The 20,044-nt window shown below is 43.4% G+C and overlaps 1 protein-coding gene across 1 annotated transcript in view; it reads left to right on the top strand.

Moving 5' to 3' along the window:
- grm2b (glutamate receptor, metabotropic 2b) overlaps positions 1-18,431 on the top strand; it is a 33,114-nt gene extending 14,683 nt beyond the window's left edge. Inside the window, exons 2-5 of the mRNA XM_072452452.1 lie at positions 9,569-10,406; positions 10,531-11,594; positions 16,109-16,289; positions 17,894-18,431. Of these exons, the coding sequence (XP_072308553.1) occupies positions 9,569-10,406; positions 10,531-11,594; positions 16,109-16,289; positions 17,894-17,967 (2,157 nt within the window). The 3' untranslated portion in view covers positions 17,968-18,431. The remainder of the gene's footprint in view (positions 1-9,568; positions 10,407-10,530; positions 11,595-16,108; positions 16,290-17,893) is intronic.
- Positions 18,432-20,044: the final 1,613 nt, after the last annotated feature.

Raw genomic sequence — 20,044 nt, 5'->3', positions numbered from 1 at the left:
TGTACCTACAGAGTATACAGTAAGCCTGAGTACCACATGTTGCTCTGGGTGTGAGATATTCCCCACGGAGCCGCAGTGGATCAAAGAGACACTGCAGCAGTGCGCTACATCACCGCAAACCTCCCTTTAGTAATGAGACTCATGAATATTGAGACCAAGTAAGACGTTATCGGCGAATGTAGTGGATAATCCCTGTGATTTATGGGAGATAACCTGCCGACAAAGTCATCTATCTGGTCCGAGCAGAACAAACGGTCATCTCCAAATCGTACTGGAGATGGTTCGGATACGTGGTTAATACGCGCACATAATCCACGATAAGAGCATCAAATATTGTGAATAGTTTGGAGATTGTGGGAAAGAGAGCGACAGGAGCCAGAGTTGAAAGCAAAACTGGAATAAGGAATAAACCAACATATTCGCGGCAAATTTTGTAGTGTTTTATGATTTCTTGTCTTAGATTTTTGTCTTAAAAATGTTTTGAAAAACTGAAATGTTTTTTAAGGTTCAAAGCCAATATCATTTAACTTGTTTCAACTGTTTCAACTTTTTAACCTAAAACAAGTGTATTTTTCTGTTTTGCAGTGTCAGACTGTCACAAAAACTATTATATTGACTATAAAAATAAATGATAACTGGAACAATTCCTTTTGAGAGTACATTTTTTTGCGGATACTCTTTGCATTAATTTGGGACGTTTTGTTAGGTTCTTGCAATGACTTATGATCCGTAGACGGTTGAATAAAATAGTTTTATGACTCATTACAAACACAATTTAACAACTAGTATTTAATTCTGCTATTCATTTATTGCAGCTCATGTTTGTTTTAATACAATTGTACATTTAGAATATTTAATTGCCAGGATACTACTGGCATAAGTTAGTTTTTATATTATCATTTATCGTCTACATTTTCTCCAGCAATTATTGTGACAGACCTAGCAACTATTTCTCCACAAAATAAACATTTGTCCAAGAGTGAGTTACTTAATCACATCCAAATTCAGACTAAACCCATAACTTAACCTGGACTAGAACAGGACCAAACCAAGTCTACACCAGGACTAATCTGAGCTCAAACCAGTGAATAAGATTAGTACAAAATATGTCGATGATGAGTTTTGCTAGTTATTTCAGCGCTCAAATAGTGATGTTGTTTTATGTAGAGTGAAGTATTATGGGAAACATCCATCAGCGTTCAAAAATAGTTATTTCGCTTGGCGGTAATTAGCAAATCACAATAACTGCAATTACTTAAGTCACATGATTTCCTCCACAAACAACAAACTGCTCCTGCAATACATAAGGTCCTGCGCGTGAAATAAAGAATAAGAAATGAGTACAACACAGGGGATACTTGATGTTTTGGGGATGAAGTCAGATTCAGGTCATTTGTGAAAGGACAAAAATGGAAAGTGAGAACAGTAGTGGGAAGATTTATGAACGGAGAACGGGAGGATGGAAACAGGGTAGTTTTAGATGTAGGAAAATGAATTACTTTGTCAAGAAGAAACCTATTAGTAGAGTGCAGTCATTCATTCCGTGTAGTTCTACGTGGTTTGGACCTGCTCGGATCTGCGTTGTAGCCGATAATTTAAAACGTGACAGTACAGTCTCTCTCACTTTCACACCACTGATGACTGTTTCTCTCTAACGGTGGAGGCAACATTTCTCACTCCTTCTCCTCAACGTGATGTTCATTATCTTCATCAGTTTCCTTAGTTTCGTTTTGCTTTCTTTTCCAACATGCCAAATTAGCACATCTTTATTCCTGATATTGTTAAAATTCTGTTCTAATGGCCGACATGGTCTTTAACTAATTACAATGCAAAATTCACCACACTTTCACTGCCTCATTTGTTCACCCTGAGCAAAACAATCCGGGCGACTGCATTGCATCACCCACCGACGCGAGCGGGAGAGATTGAGAAATGCTGTCTGTCTGTTGCTATAAAACAGGGAAACTCCTCGTTATCATGCGCCGACTGCCTCCAGAGGTCCCCAAACACTGTGCAATACCTGCTGCATTCAGAACAGCACAATCACAGCTTCCAGCGCCACTGCAGTGTAGGAATGGGTTTGGGGTTTCAAACAGGGATAGCCACAAAGTCTGCAAAACTATTTGTCCAGTGTCCAGAATGCTAACACAGATTTTGTATTGATTTTGTGTTATCCTACATTTATAGATTTTGTGATGATGATAAAGAAGCTCATATTGGTTAGTGCGGACTTGGAAAACCCCAGAAGAACTGAAGTTTTGTTGTAAATACATTTGTTCCAAGATTAAAGTTGCAGTGTATAACTTGTGTTCTTTGCCAATGTCGCCTCACTATGGGATCAAACTTTCATCTATCTAGCATTTTCTTTCATTATGAGTGTTTTGCTGCTCAAAAATATCGTTAAAAAAATCTGACCTGTTACATGAATATGTGGCGTCACCAGATAGAGACACAAAAGTTAATGTCATACTGTGGAGCGTTCTAGTTGAAGCAATACCGCACCGGCAACTACTACGGTACAAGGACAGTACAGTCATCTTGCAGCGCACAATATCACTAAAAGATACTAACATTTCACTGATGCTGTGGGAAGGAAAAGGAAGAAACTGATGCCCGAGCAAGGACACGACAGACTTATTCACACTCAGCACCCAAAAGCATCCAGAGCAGCACAGGGCCACAGTGAACACACAGGTTTGTAACTGTAACGGACACACATCTTGGACAATATGACTTTTTACCAGATCTTGTAGATTTAGAACGACCAGTTTTCCAAATCAGTGACTATCATTAACACTATATTGAGAATTATATTGATCGAATTACAAATGACTGTTGTAGAAATGTTCTCTACTATTCAGAGACTCAATTCAACAGTTCAATCACAACAGAAAAATTTCAACTTTCTATAATACATTTCAGACGTAGATTGTACGCACTTTTTTAATATTTTAAATAACAGTCGAGAGTATAACATTATCAGAAACTTGGCTGAAGAGTAAAAAGGGGCTAGACTTTGAAGTGGAAGGCTATGAATTAATTTGTAAAAATGTTGATAATAAAGCAGAAGGGTGTTGCTTTGTTGGTGGAAAAAAATATCAATTATAAAGAATAACAGAAGAATGTTGGAAGTTGTGGATAATGTTCTTAACAATAACAATAGAACTAATTATGGAAAAATGTCAAAGTAACTTGTATTTATAGAGCACCTGGGTCTGATATAGATACATTCAACAAATGGATTAAACAGAATTAATAAATAAATAAAAAATATATGTTAACCCTTTACCTTACAGTCAAATCACAACTCACAGCAAAACATCGATCGACACTTTATAAAACATCTTAGTAAGTGGATTCCTCTTAAATTCGATCACAGATCACTTGCCCCTCCTTGAACCGACACCTTAACGTGGTGGAGGGGTTTGAGTGCCCGAATGATCCCGGGAGCTATGTTGTCGGGGGCTTCAAGCCCCTGGTAGGGTCTCCCAAGGCAAACGGGTCCTAGGTGACGGGTCAGACAAAGATCGGTTCAGAAGCCCTTTATGATGAGTTCAAGAACAAGGCCAGTTACGTCGCCCGGATCAGCGTCACCGGGGCCCCATCCTGGAGCCAGGCCTGGGATGGGTGCTCGATGGCGAGCACCTGGTGGCCGGGTCTTTCCCCACGGGTCCCGGCCGGGCACAGCCCGAAAGAGCGACGTGGGGCCGCCCTCCCGTGGGCCCACCACCTGCAGGAGGATCCATAAGGGGCCGGTGCAGAGAGATCTGGGCGGCAGTCGACGGCAGGGGCCTCGGCGACCAGATCTCCAGACACAGAGACTAACTCTGGGGACATGGAATGTCACCTCGCTGGGGGGGAAAGAGCCTGAGCTTGTGCGGGAGGTTGAGCGATACCGACTAGATATAGTCGGCCTCACCTCCACGCACAGTTTGGGCTCTGGAACCCATCTCCTCGAGAGGGGCTGGACGCTCCACTTCTCTGGTGTTGCCCGCGGGGAGAGGCGGCGGGGCTGGTGTGGGCTTGCTTATAGCCCCTCAGCTCAGCCGCCACGTGTTGGAGTTCACCCCGGTGGACGAGAGGGTCGCGTCCCTACGCCTTCGGGTGGGGGACAGGTCTCTCACTGTTGTGGCGGCCTACGGGCCGAACAGCAGTGCAGAGCACCCGGCCTTCTTGGAGTCCTTGGGAGGGGTACTGGACAGTGCACCGACCGGGGACTCCGTTGTTCTACTGGGAGACTTCAACGCCCACATGGGCAATGACAGTGACACCTGGAGAGGGGTGATCGGGAAGAACGGCTCCCCGAACTGAACCCGAGTGGTGTTCAGTTATTGGACTTCTGTGCTAGCCACGGATTGTCCATCACGAACACCATGTTCAAGCACAAGGGTGTTCATCAGTGCACATGGCACCAGGACACCCTAGGCCAGAGGTCAATGATCGACTTTGTTTTCGTGTCATCTGACCTCCGGCCGCGTGTCTTGTGGAGCCCTCTGTCAGCAGGGTATTCAACTCGCACCTCCGGGAGAGCTTCTCCCATGTCCCGGGGGAGGCTGGGGACATTGAGTCCGAGTGGACCATGTTCTCCGCCTCCATTGTTGATGCGGCTGCTCGGAGCTGTGGTCGCAAGGTCTCCGGTGCCTGTCGTGGCGGCAACCCCTGAACCCGGTGGTGGACACCAGAAGTAAGGGATGCCGTCAGACTGAAGAAGGAGGCCTATCAGGCCAATCTGGCCTGTAGGTCTCCGGAAGTCATCGACAGGTATCGGCGGGCCAAGCGAGCCGCAGCTCGTGCTGTCGCAGAGGCAAAAACCCGGGCCTGGGAGGAGTTCGGGGAGGCCATCGAGGAGGACTATCGGTCGGCCCCAAAGGAATTCTGGTAAACCATCCGGCGCCTCAGGAGGGGGAAGCAGTGCCTCACCAACACTGTTTTTTAGGGTGCGGGTGGAAACTTGCTGGCCTCGACTGGGGATGTCGTCGGACGGTGGAAGGAATACTTTGAGGATCTCCTTAATCCCTCAGTCACGTCTTCCGAAGAGGAAGTAGAGACCGGGGACTCAGAGGCTGGCTCATCTATCACCCAAGCTGAAGTCACTGAGGTTGTTCGCAAACTCCTCCGTGACAGGGCTCCGGGGGTGGATGAGATCCGCCCTGAGTACCTAAAGTATCTGGATGTTGTAGGACTGTCTTGGTTGACACGTCTCTGCAACATCGCGTGGCGGTCGGGGGCCGTGCCTCTGGACTGGCAGACCGGGGTGGTGGTCCCTCTGTTCACGAAGGGGGACCGGAGGGTGTGTTCCAACTACAGAGGGATCACACTCCTCAGCCTCCCGGGTAAGGTCTATTCCAAGGTACTGGAGAGGAGAATCCGACCGATAGTCGAACCTCGGATTCAGGAGGAGCAGAGTATTTTGTCCCGTTCGTGGAACACTGGACCAGCTCTATACCCTCCATCGGGTGCTCGAGGGTTCATGGGAGTTTGCCCAACCAGTCCACATGTGCTTTGTGGATCTGGAGAAGACTTTCGACCGTGTCCCTCGGGGTGTCCTTTGGGGGGTGCTCCGGGAGTACGGGGTCCGGGGCCCTTTGCTCAGGGCTGTCCGGTCCCTGTATGACCGGAGCAGGAGCTGTGTTCGCATTGCCGGCAGTAAGTCAGACCTGTTCCCAGTGCATGTTGGACTCCGCCAGGGCTGCCCTTTTTCACCGGTTCTGTTCATAGTTTTTATGGACAGAATTTCTAGGCGCAGTCAAGGATCGGAAGGTGTCCGGTTTGGGGACCACAGGATTCCTCTGCTGTTTGCAGACGATGTTGTCCTGATGGCTCCATCAAACCCGGACCTGCAGCTGCACTGGGACGGTTTGCAGCCGAGTGTGAAGCGGCTGGGATGAGAATCAGTACCTCCAAATCCGAGTTCTCGACCGGAAAAAGGTGGCTTGCCCTCTCCAGGTGGGTGGGGTGTCCTTGCCCCAAGTGGAGGAGTTCAAGTATCTCGGGGTCTTGTTCACGAGTGAGGGAAGGATGGAGCGTGAGATCGACAGGCGGATCGGTGCAGCGGCTGCAGTGATGCAGTCGCTGCATCGGACCGTTATGGTAAAGAGGGAGCTGAGCCGAAAGGCAAAGCTCTCTATTTACGGGTCGGTCTACGTTCCTACCCTCACCTATGGTCATGAGCTTTGGGTAGTGACCGAAAGAACAAGATCGCGGATACAAGCGGTCGAAATGAGTTTCCTCCGCCGTGTGGCTGGGCGCTCCTTTAGAGATAAGGTGAGGAGCTTGGCCACACGGGGGGAGCTCGGAGTAGAGCCGCTGCTCCTCCACGTCGAGAGGAGCCAGCTGAGGTGGCTCGGGCATCTGTTCCGGATGCCTCCTGGGCGCCTCCCTCGGGAGGTGTTTCAGGCATGTCCCACCGGGAAGAGGCCCCGGGGAAGACCCAGGACACGCTGGAGAGACTATGTCTCTCGGCTGGCCTGGGAACACCTCGGGATCCCCCCGGAGGAGTTGGAGGAAGTGTCTGGGGAGAAGGAAGTCTGGGAGTCCCTGCTCAGACTGCTGCCCCCGCGACCCGGCCCCGGATAAAGCGGCAGAAGATGGATGGATGGATCACTTGCCAATATTTATCGTCTATTACTGTAACTACAAAAAAATCAAAGACCACTCAAGATCAAGACAGGGATTCTCTAACAGCTCTTAAAGACGATTTGGCAGTTTATGTTTGGGATACAGGATAATACGAAGAAACTAATGTAGATAACGAGTACGATAAATATCTTACTATTTCACAAAAAAATTCCATATATTGCTGTTAAGATGAATAGGAAATATAAAGGCTAAAACATTTTCTGGGAGAAAATAGAAGCAGAAAGAAAATATAAAAAGTACAATAACAAGTTAATCAATATTATGAGGAAATGTGAAAAAAGACTATAACTCTAAATAGCTATACAACAACAAAACAATATGAAAAACACATGGGATATTCGAAATAGTATAATCAGAAAGAAATGCATATCTGATCCTTATTGCCAATACTTTATAGAACGAGAAAATGATGTAATTAACAAGGACAACAAATGTAATCAATATTTTGCAACTATTGGACTAAACTTGGCAAAAACGATTCCACATTCCTCCTTAAATGTAGAAGACACACTCATAGACAGAAATAGTTGCTCTATGCACTAAAAGAAATTGTCAATACTGTCAAAAACTTAAAAACAAAAATGGGTAAATGTGGGCATAGGTAGACGTGTTATACATTTGTTATCTGTCATTGAAAACTCAATGACAGATAACAACTTCACAATTATGTGAAGATAGAGAATCAAAATGTTAGTATTTAGATTGGGCGGATTACTGCAGAGTTCACTACTTGGGCCAATTTTATGTCATTTATATGACATCTGCCAAGTATCTAAGTTCATAAAAGTAGTTGTGTTTACGGACAATACAAACATTGTAATTGTTATTTGGGAATGCCAAAAATAATACTCCAATCCGGGTACAAATTGATCGAGTAATGTTAGAAAGAGTAAATGAAAAAAAATGTCTAGGTCCAGAAGTATTTAAATCCTAAGGTTAGCACTTTATGGTTCCCGTAGGGCCATTTGTCCTTTGCATTTGATCCATCCTTCCATGCCACTGGGGCATCTCCTCAGGAGCAATGGTCACCCAGGGACTCATCTCCAGATCTTTGTGCTAGGCTTGGTCAGGACTCTCTTTTACCTTTTGTGCACGTTTTTTTGTTTCTGGCAAAAGCAAAGAATGTTCTCAACAAGAAAATCATTTATTTTATCTTATTTATCTCACTCTTTAGTATTTTGTGGTAACACTTACAAAAGCACATTACTATCTCTGCATATATTACCCAAAATAAATAAATCTCTAGTAAATCAATCAAAATTGCAATTTCAATGGCCGTAATTAACAAATTGCCAAGGCAGAAAGTTTTGAAGTACCGTAATTCCTTCCACAAACAACAAACTAATCCCTTGTTCTGCAAAACAAACTGCTAACCCTGAACCCCGTATTTAGGTACAAACAATACATGAAATACATTGTACTTGTATTTGTTCGTCAATTCAATTTAGCATATATTGCAAATCTAATCATAATCACACAATTTGTCAGAAAAGTTGCAGGTACATATTTTCTCCAAATTGCTCAGCACTTATATCTATGTATGGGCTCTTATAAAGTCATAAACCTTAACTCAATGTTCTGAATGCATGCAAGTCTTGTTTTATTATGTTGTAATGCCCTGTGTTTAAAATGTGCACATAAACTGTAAATCTTGTCACCAGCAACTATAGACATTTTTCCATATCGTTAAAGCCCGATTGTCTAATCATACTCTTGTGCCTGTTTTTCTAGATCTAATAGATCACACATTCACCTTGTAATTCCTATAGCTTCATGCATTTGTCTACATACATTACATTCATAACCCTGAAATGTTGGAAGTAGAGTTCTCTCCTGCTCCCGTCTTCAGGCGATTGAGTTAAAGAAGGTTAAACACTCGCCTGATCGCAGTTAATGTCAACAGAATCTGAGGCAAAACACTCCAAGTACTGGTTGCCACGCTAATGTATGTTGACAAGCGGTTTTATTATGAAGGACTGCAGAGTAAAATTTGCTATTATGTTGTGGTAAACATTCAAGAGTAGATGCAGGATTATTATCATTATTATTATTATTATTATTATATTATTTTAAAAGTATTTTCCCCAACTACAGTACATAGTATTAATTAGACCTGAATCTGAAAACCTGTGTCTGTATTTGAATGGACATAGTGACTGAGGGGTGCACATCACAGACAGTGTAAGATTCCAGTCCGATCCATAGGGACAGTATTGTTTAGGACAGCTGCAGGTGTGAATCAAAGCTTGAGAGGAGATGATCATTAAAACTCGTACGTATTCACTAATCAGTGTCTCCAGAGAATCTCCAATGACCGACTGTGATGTTGTGTGGGAAAATAATTGCTACGGCTTCATGAGTCTGTCAGAATTATAGCTGTAAAATAAAGATGGTTTTGAGCTAAAGATTATAATGTAGTTCACACTATGTGCCCAAGTAAAAAATAATTACTATAATAATGACTTTATTGGGGGGAGCTGGACTTCAAATGTATAAGCCAAAGGCTATTACCATTAATATAAAATGCATCTCTCCTCACATACAAAGCAGCAAGTATTGGCTCGAGGATCCCAAACAGAACCAAATTAATCATTGAAAGGGAAATTCAAATTAGAACAAAATTGGAAGTTCACTACAACTGCTGTAAGAACAATATTATTGATGAATTGTGTCCTGTTTTGTGTTGGGTGGAGCAAAAGCTATAGCTGATTCATCTGAGACCGTTCCACACACAGAAAGTATCAAAACCTCAAGTTTGAACTTCACTTTTATTGAAAGGTATTGAAAGTATTCCATCGAAAAAAGCTTCCAAACCAAACAAAAATGTTTTATAAAGACAGGTGTAAGAGAAGGTTGTTTTTGTGTATCCTCTAAAGCTCCTTGTCTTACGTTACGTCAACTTTACAATCTCGTGTTTGTGTTTGTGCAGGTGGCCAACCTACTGCGGCTCTTCCAGATTCCTCAGATCAGCTATGCCTCCACCAGCGCCAAACTTAGTGATAAGTCCCGTTACGACTACTTCGCCCGCACTGTACCCCCAGACTTCTATCAGGCCAAGGCCATGGTCGAGATCCTGCGATACTTCAACTGGACCTACGTGTCCACAGTGGCGTCAGAGGGCGACTATGGTGAGACTGGGATCGATGCATTTCACCTGGAGGCTCGAACCAAGCAGATCTGCATCGCCACATCGGCCAAAGTGAGCCGCTCTATGAACCGACAGGGTTACGAGAATGTCATCCGCAGTCTGCAGCAGAAGTCCAATGCGAAAGTAGTCATCATGTTCACGCGCAGCGAGGATGCCCGCGAGTTGTTAGCGGCAGCGGCCCGGATGAACGTAAGCTTCGCCTGGGTGGCCAGCGACGGCTGGGGGGCTCAAGAGAGTGTGGTGCGAGGCAGTGAGGCCTCGGCAGATGGAGCTTTCACCTTAGAGCTGGCCTCTTACCAGATCCGAGAGTTCACAGACTACTTCACCAAACTCAACCCTTACACCAACACCAGGAACCCCTGGTTTAGGGAATTCTGGGAGAACCACTTCAGCTGCAGCCTGCAGCAGCCGGGCTGTAGTGAGCACAGCCTCCGGGACGGCATGTTTGAGCAGGAGTCCAAGATTATGTTTGTGGTGAACGCGGTGTACGCCATGGCCTATGCTCTGCACAACATGAGACAGGCCGTGTGCTCTAACACCTCCAAGGTCTGTGACGCCATGAAGCCTGGCAACGGGAGAAGGTTCTACAAAGAGTTTATCCTCAAGACCAAGTTCGAGGGTCAGTAGAACTTGTGATCCAATTTATACACAATTCTCTCCACTTATAATGCTGTATCATTTTTCTGCTTTCGCAACATTGATTTTGCAGTGTTTTTAATTAAATCTATACTATTTCTCTGCAGCTCCGTTCAGACCTCCAGACACTGACAGCATGGTCCGGTTCGACTCAATGGGCGACAGCATCAGTCGCTACAACATCTTCCACTACCACAAAGAGGAGGGCAAGTTCACCTATAAGAAGGTGGGCTACTGGGACCAGATCCTGACCCTGAACACAGCACTTGTGCCCTGGCGTGGTTTAGGGCCCCCCACATCGCAGTGCAGTGACCCGTGCAGGAAGAACGAAATCAAGAGCATGCAACCCGGAGATGTGTGCTGCTGGATCTGTATACCCTGCCAGCCATACCAATATCTACAAGACGAGTTTACCTGTGCCGACTGTAGCTTCGGAGAATGGCCTTTGGAGAATCTGACCGGCTGCTATGACTTACCAGAGGAGTACATCCGCTGGGAGGATGCTTGGGCTATCGGGCCGGTCACCATCTCCTGCCTGGGCATTCTCTGCACCCTTTCGGTCATAGGCATCTTCTTCAAAAACAACGAGACCCCTGTAGTCAAAGCGAGCGGGCGCGAACTGTCTTACATCTTACTACTCGGCATTTTGATGTGCTACAGCATGACTTTTATCTACATCACCAAACCCTCCACCACAGTCTGCACTCTGCGTCGACTGGGCTTGGGCACCTCGTTTGCTGTCTGCTACTCCGCTCTACTCACCAAAACCAACCGCATCGCCCGAATCTTCAGCGGGGTAAAAGACGGCGCTCAAAGGCCGAGATTCATAAGCCCGGGGTCCCAAGTGGCGATCTGCGGGGCGCTGATTTCTTGCCAGTTGCTCGTAGCGATCGTTTGGCTCGTGGTGGAGGTGCCTGGGGTGAGAAAGGAGGTGACGCCCGAGCGGAGGAACGTTGTGACACTGAAGTGCAACAGCAGGGACACTAGCATGCTAATGTCGCTAACCTACAACTGCGTCCTGATCATCCTCTGCACCGTCTACGCGTTCAAGACCCGAAAGTGCCCCGAGAATTTCAACGAGGCAAAGTTCATCGGGTTCACCATGTACACCACCTGCATCATCTGGCTCGCCTTCCAGCCCATCTTCTATGTGACCGCCAGTGACTACAGGGTGAGTATGTGTCAGAGGTCTATGGTTTTCTCCCATCTTTTCGATCTAATGATTATTCTCGATTACTGAAGCAAGGATTTCAACAGAGAAAACTCTCCCTAACATATGTGTTACCAGGTTTAGGAAATCGAGATTTGTGGATGACAAAATAAAAGTTATTATGACAAAAACAGCCAGTATTTTTTTTTTTTTAATTTAGGTGTAATTTTTGGACTATAGACGGAATTAAAATACTTAATTTTGCACCTGAAATAGTCACAATACATTTTTTCATGTCCTAACGATTATAAGGGGACCTGACTAATCACAATTGTCTATAAACCAAATAATCTTGGCATATATCTAAACTATTTTCCCTTTTTTTTGTGTGGTGTCTGACCCTTGTCAAAAGAGTTTGGAATCGGACCATAAGGAGTGTCAAAAAGCTCTCCTAACTTGGGATGGTCCAACCACAGCTGCTAATTTGTAGCATGTGTCTCTCAAATATTCTGTAACATTCAGAACAAAATATATTTACCTCAGATTTATACAGTAGAGTTTAAAGCTTCCCTTGTTGACTCCGCTTAAATCTGTGCCGTTTTATTGTCCTCCATGCCGCTATGTTTTTTATACACAAACGGACCATGCTATTCTCTTATTGGTTAATCCGCCCGTCAATCATGCCCTTTGGAAATCGGGAAGACAGGGTATAATTCCAGACCAAAACATATTTGTAAAGTATTTTAAAAGCATGTGGTCGTGGCCGGTCAAGCAAGTTATATTCTCCCCAAATCCAGTTGAGCCCATCATTTTCTCCTTTTGAGTAATTTAGTATGAACTGTGTATTGCTGGGTTTCAGATGACGTAACAACAATAGGCCAATAATATCTAATACAGAAACAAGTGAATGTGAAATCATCAGATTAAAGATTTTTGAATTTACCTATAGATATTTCATGACAAAATACAATGTATCAATAGGAAAATGTGGCTCTTGCCCCCCATGCTAGAGTAGGACTTTATGACATTCTACAATCTGAAAACAATTAATTGTCTATGATTATTCTACAGATCTTCAGGATTTTTCCGATGTACAAAAAGTATGTTTGAGGTTTTTGTGGATAAACTGCCAGAGCCAGAAAAAGGCAGAGGGTTGTATTATTGTCGAGGGGCTATTGATAGAGAGAGCAGTCTGCTCCTCACTCTTGCCAGGATAGACTGCAACAAGTCACTTAAGGAAATGGACTAAATTAAATCAGAAAATGAATTTTTGATTTTGTTCTTGGAATAGTATTGACAATGTTGAGGAAAGTCGTGTTTTAAATCAATGTCTTACTTTTAAATTCCATTATATTAAAATTTACAAATTTATCTTAAAACTACAAGCTCTCAAGACCGGACTTAAATGCCGTATGTGCAGAAGGAATAATGAATTACAAGAAGCTGGTTCATTATTAATAGATTATTGTCAGAATTTATCGCCAAGAGCAGCATTGTAATTTTTTTTAAAAGCCAAGTGCAAAAACCTCAAAGCATCATCTGTTCTCCACTATTACTCTCTATTAGCAAGTTATATTTTAACAAGTCTTATTTATGTTATATTTAAGTCAAAACACAATGATTGTAATTGAACAAGAGCTGATTTACAAAGAAAAAGCAGAAACTCTTTAAACACAAAGAGGAAACAAAGCATGTAAATTACAATGTTCTACACACTGGCCATACTGCACAGAACACCTGCATTAACCACATTATGAACACGCATGCCCCCTAGCTATGTTGGTAAGAGAAAAAACAATTTTCATTTCATTTTCTTGTGAAACTTTATAGCTGGGGGAACTAAACTCTCATCCACTGTGTGCTATGTAAGACAAATAAGACCAAACAAATGCTACACGGCTGACAAAGCACGTAAATTATGAGAGCGGTGCCTTGGGCGAACACAGCGACTGCCTCTGCGCTGGGTCTGGCGCTGTAATGAGGGCGTTTTAACAGGCCTGCGGTTCAAGATCATGGAAGAGTTGTACTGTCATAACATTGCTCTGACTTTCCTGTCAGTACCGTGTCCATAAGCATCCATAAGCTGAATAGGAGAGTTAAGTTAAAATGCTGGTGTTTTGATAACTCTTTTCTTCTGCTGGTCATCTGCATGTCTGTAACAAAAAAACATTTAAATTTAGGGATGAATAAAAGTAATTCTGAATTTCAATAAATAACATTTGCCAAACACAGTATTTGGGATCAGTTTTATGTTAATAATGTATTAACAAAAGTAAGGTCATTTTCAGTCTCTCCACTGCTATTGAACTGAAAAAGCTCAGTATATCAAATATAGGAGAAAAACTGTCTCACAAAGCGATGTTCAAGTTCTCAGTGAAGTCAGGTTGAACATTCAAACCGCATAGTAGCCACCAGTAGCTTCTCCAAATCTTTATCACTCCCAAATGAACTGTATTTGGCAATCCACATATTCAAAGAACACAAATGGGAGTGGCCAAGCGCGCGCGCACACACACACACACACAACACACAACACACAACACACAACACACAACACACAACACACACACACACACACACACAACACACACACACACACAACACACAACACACACACACACAACACACAACACACACCACACACACACACACACACACACACACAGTTTTTTTTTATTTTGAAAGTCTGTCGATTTCATCTAGCGACTTCTCATAGAACTGCTGTGTTTAGTCGGGATTTGACTTCACGCTGTGGCTCTGCAAATAGAAGTTCCTGGACCGCGAGGGAGACCGGTGGGGTGGGGAGTGGAAGATGACCCCAGCAGTCAGCTCACATTAGCCACTGAAATATGACTACCTAATGTTGCAGGACGACCAGCTGCGATCTACCAAAGGACTGCCGCTGCTCTTTTGGCTGCTTGCACACATTAAAGCACATTATAATTACAAACAGACCTAATAGAAAATGGAGATGTGGAGATTTAAGTGTAAGGAGAGGAAGGAGGAGCCACTGGAGAAATTAAAGCTCTCTTGGCTTCAGGATATAGTGGTGATGTAGCATTAGAAATACAGTAACAGTATGTGACAGGCTAACATACTTTCAAATGCATTCTCAAACCAAACCATAAATGTCAATAAATGTGAAATTGAAAGCGTGGAAATTAAGCATTAACTCGGGTGGCGTTTTTTTTTTTTCTTATCACATTGTTCTGCTGTGACTAAAAACCCCACAATGTTTTTCAATTTCATGTTGTTGTTGTGTCCTGGGGCAAGACGTCAAACCATCCCTATTTCCGGTGGTGTAAGTGCGATTGTACGTTTCTTGAGGTAGTGATTTACCGCTACGAAATGAAAATGTGACTATTTTATCTACACGCTCTGATCAAAACAAAGCTGCCGCCTGAATTCAACCAAGCAAACACAGTAGGTCCTTTCAGCTGCAACACAGTATTTAAACCCGACTGATGCAGTGAGCGGCTTCTCATTTCTGAAACAACCATGTGGAAAGACAAATCCCGTGGTAATGGAAAAGATGTCAGTGTGTTTGAGAAGGGTCAAATCATTGGCAAAGATCTGAGGAGAAGCAGAAACTAATGTAGTACAGATCTGAACCAGTGAGAGTGTTTGGGACGAGCTGGAGAGGGTTTTGTGCAGTGGTCACTCTATGCAACTGGAAATAATCATTTTAATATTGCTTATTGAAACTACGCCACAGTGAATGTGTGTTGTAATCAAAGCTAAAGGCGCTCGTGCCAAATATTACAGCGAGTGACTTGTTTTCTGTGGAGAGTTGTTGTTTGATCAGGCAGTGCAAAGTGACGTAACACTGTGTATCAGAATGAAACGATTAGAAGACTGTCAGAGTCAGACTTCATCCCAAGACACACATAAGGAAACTGTTATTGTACACTTGTTCTGTCCACGCAGTAGTGACAGCTCATAGTAGAAACTAATTGGATATTTGAATATTATACTAGAGTTTATGCATCTGTGCACCATAAATGTTTAGTCTTTTTCTCTTTGCTGTAAAAACAATTGCCTCATTGGGGCCACAAACAAAGAGAAATTGAAGTTGAAATCTTTAGCGAAATGAACTTGCAAAATGTTCATTTTTACTAGTATAACTTTTTAACTTTTCTAAGTAAATAATCTGTCCCCTCGTCAGTCATGTGTGCACTCCTAGCTCACAGCCAGAAGGTCCTGGGTTTGATTCCTACACGGGACCTTCCTGTCTTTGCAGATGTCCATCCATAATCAAACTTCCTATAAGTGATCTGTTCTTTTCTTCTGTATCTACCTGCGTTGCATCAATTAAATTTCCCCATGTGGGACAATAAAGGAATATCTTATCTTATCTTATAATACAAGGTGAAAACATAAATAGAGCTATTATTTATAACAAAGTGGTCAAATGTAATGAAATCTTCTCTTTTTGATGTGCCAACGATTGTATTCCCATTTGTGTTTCGCTGTGTGCCCACATAACATAATGAGCTGGATTTGGACATCACCAGTGACATTCTATTGTCTGGCAGGTTCAGACAACGACCATGTGTATCTCGGTGAGCCTGAGCGGGTCGGTGGTGCTGGGCTGCCTGTTCACTCCGAAGCTCCACATCATCCTGTTCCAGCCGCAGAAGAACGTGGTCACGCACCGAGTGACGACCAACCGCTTCAGTGGCACCGCCTCTGCCCCCAGTTCCAGCTACTCCAAAGGTCAGCGTCCGCCTTCACACACCTGTAATGGCACCAACGGTCAAGAAGGTGAAAAGTATCTCCCGCAAGTCGTAAATCTGTAACACTGGTGCTGAAGGAGACAGAGGTCGCACAAACGCCGCATCCAAATTAGTTCTAAACTGGGACTAAATTGAGAATAAACCAGGACTAGAACAGAACTAAATTAAGTCTATTTTCGGACTTAAACTGGACTCAAACAATGGCAAGTGATTAAAAATGTCATTAACATTAAATAATAATAAGCCAACATCAATCTCAAACTGTGCTTTTACTAATACGTACTATGTTATATGATCTACCTTTCACACAAAAACATTTGACATAATCTGATGTTTGCTTCAGAAAGCAGTTTGAGCTCCTCACTTGGGGTCGGTTACTGAAACTTGCTTATTTTATGATCTCTACAACCAGTTTGCAACTAAAAGATCTCGTTGTATCAGTTTATTTGGAGGTGATTGAAAGTTGGTTATTAAAAATCATGGAAAGAGTAGTTTAGTCACTGAAGAGCAGTGTAACTTTAAAAAACCGACTCTAAAGAACCCGGTTTGCAGAATTACCAGCAGGAATCAATCTCCCCACGCTGAGGCACAGAGCCTGGCACATGTGCTACGGACCACTAATGCAGCTGCGATGGCCCTGAGTTTAAACACTGTTGTTTAGTCATTATTACCAACCGCCTAAAATAATGTTTTTATTGGACACTGCAGCTGAATAGAAGTATCAATTTGACACTTCCTTTGTACTTACCTTGTAAAAGTACGGGGAAAATATGAACACGATTTTGAACTGTAATGTTCTATTCAAACAAGACATTTATGTATAAAAATGGGCAAAATTACACATAAAAATCAGATTGCTTGCTTAATTTTCTTGAAATATTACATATTTAAAAGGTATGAAAGGAACTTTGGGAATGTAATATTTGAGATCTAGATCAATGGTTCTCAAACTTTTCAAGAAAATATTTGGCCTCATTAGTAAAACCAGATCTAAATCAGAACTATTCTAGGTCTATACAAGGTTTAAAATAGGACTATAATATTGCTTTACTAGTTTCAAACCAGGATTAACCCAAACTATGACAAAAATGTGGATAAAATTGACTCTAAAGTCAGCAAATACGTAATTGAGCTGCTGTGGAATCCACGTACCGTCTGAATGAGCTTGCAAACCACCAGTACATGAGTCAGGTAACTTTACCGACTCAGTACATGTCCCACAGTTTGACAAACAATTATCTAGAGCTTTCTGAAGTCAGGATTATAACTAGATATCGACAACTTCTATACAATCTATCAAAATCCTGTGAAGTATCTGTGTAAAAAATATTGATTTAGAAGAAAACTGCCTTTGAAGTTACAAAGTAAAGTCCCACATAACTAACTCTATGGATGCAAGTTGATAATAACTCATTAATAACACATTATAAGATACAGCGTGGACATGTTTCCTCTAGTGTGATGTCGAGAGAGCAAACTGACCAAAAAACATGGATTTTGCCTGAAGTGTTTCACCTTTAAATTGAACAAATCCATCCTTTTGAAATGTATTTTGTGCATTTACCGTGTGTTCATTTTTCTTAGGCTCTGCGTCCAACTACGTTCCAACAGTGTGCAACGGTCGAGAGGTGGTGGACTCTACGACTTCCTCATTATAAAAAACAAGAATCGACCAAATTCCAACAGTATGTGCGCACAACAGAGATACTGCCCAGAGCGACAAGCTAAAGTGTAAAGATGTTCCCACTGCAGGCTGTATGTATCCAGTATAAAGCCTTTTTGTATAGATTTAACATGCTGTGGTTTTGGTTTACAGATAGATGTAAAATGCACTGTGCCTTGTCCTCAGAAGTCGTGTTATTTTCAATGGATGGTTGTGAAGCAATAGTGTTATTTAATAAAGTTCTTAATTGTGTCTTAATACAGTGGTGTAACTATAACCAAATGTTTTGAAATCTGTAAAAAATAATGCCATGAATGAATTCTGTCATTGTATCTAACTGTACTGGTGAAAAGTAGAAAACTAGGTATATATTATACTTCAAGATGTGTTTTGTTCATAATGTTTTTCTGTAACTTATGTAAATAACATGTTTTTAATATTAAAATATCAAACCAATAAGTGTAGTTCTTGATCCACAAGTTGGTTGTCACAAAATTACCTTTAACATAGAACAATAATATTTTATTGTGTCGATTATTGTGACAAGAAATGTCAACATATTACAATTGTCACCTTAATTTGCCTTTAGTCAGTGTGGATGAATTGTGGTTGTACAAATGCAAAAAACAAATCGTAAAAAGGATTAATAAAGAATATGTATCGATGTCTCTCTCATGGGACCAGCTTTGAGATCAATCTTTCAGAATAATGTGTCAAGTAAATTAATATGACAGACAAAAAAGAGGAAAGCTTTACATTTAGGTATAAGGCTGTTTTCTTTTTTTTACATTGAAATGAGTTTTGCTTCTAAAACCACCATTCTTATACACTTGTTTTTATTGTGAGCTGAACAGTCACGATTATAGTTAATCAAATAACCTCATAACAACATGTGAAAGAGTTTGAAGACTGTACTTCCATCCAAAGGGTGCACGACTTCATCTCAAACTGCTCTGGTAGTTTGGTCCATGGAGCTGCAGCACATTTCCTACATAAAATCTGGTGTCGGAAAAGTTTAAGCGGCGAGTGTGATCGCAAGTGCCGAGTGAGAGCGTAAGCTGCGAGTGTGAGCGGCGAGTGAGAGCGTAAGCTGCTAGTGTGAGGGTAAGCGGCGAGTGAGAGCGTAAGCGGCGAGTGAGAGCGTAAGCTGCTAGTGTGAGGGTAAGCGGCGAGTGAGAGCGTAAGCTGCTAGTGTGAGGGTAAGCGGCGAGTGAGAGCGTAAGCTGCTAGTGTGAGGGTAAGCGGCGAGTGAGAGCGTAAGCTGCTAGTGTGAGGGTAAGCGGCGAGTGAGAGCGTAAGCTGCTAGTGTGAGGGTAAGCGGCGAGTGAGAGCGTAAGCGGCGAGTGAGAGCGTAAGCTGCTAGTGTGAGGGTAAGCGGCGAGTGAGAGCGTAAGGGGCGAGTGAGAGCGTAAGCTGCTAGTGTGAGGGTAAGCGGCGAGTGAGAGCGTAAGCGGCGAGTGAGAGCGTAAGCTGCTAGTGTGAGGGTAAGCGGCGAGTGAGAGCGTAAGCGGCGAGTGAGAGCGTAAGCTGCGAGTGTGAGCGGCGAGTGAGAGCGTAAGCTGCGAGTGAGAGCCTAAGCGGCGAGTGAGAGCGTAAGCGGCGACATAAGCTGCGAGTGAGAGCGTAAGCTGCGAGTGAGAGCGTAAGCGGCGACGTAAGCTGCGAGTGAGAGCGTAAGCGGCGAGTGTGAGCGTAAGCGGCGAGTGAGAGCGTAAGCGGCGAGTGCGTAAGCTGCGAGTGAGAGCGTAAGCGGCGAGTGTGAGCGTAAACGGCGAGTGAGAGCGTAAGCGGCGAGTGCGTAAGCTGCGAGTGAGAGCGTAAGCGGCGAGTGTGAGCGTAAGCTGCTAGTGTGAGGGTAAGCGGCGAGTGAGAGCGTAAGCGGCGAGTGAGAGCGTAAGCTGCTAGTGTGAGGGTAAGCGGCGAGTGAGAGCGTAAGCGGCGAGTGAGAGCGTAAGCTGCTAGTGTGAGGGTAAGCGGCGAGTGAGAGCGTAAGCTGCTAGTGTGAGGGTAAGCGGCGAGTGAGAGCGTAAGCGGCGAGTGAGAGCGTAAGCTGCTAGTGTGAGGGTAAGCGG

This window comes from Eucyclogobius newberryi, unplaced genomic scaffold, assembly GCF_026437365.1.
Source record: "Eucyclogobius newberryi isolate DKJ021-1_F unplaced genomic scaffold, fEucNew1.0.hap1 SCAF_19, whole genome shotgun sequence".
In the NCBI taxonomy this organism is placed as follows: domain Eukaryota; kingdom Metazoa; phylum Chordata; class Actinopteri; order Gobiiformes; family Gobiidae; genus Eucyclogobius; species Eucyclogobius newberryi.
Note: the sequence above shows the minus strand (reverse complement) of the source record. Positions and strands in the feature narration are given on the sequence as shown.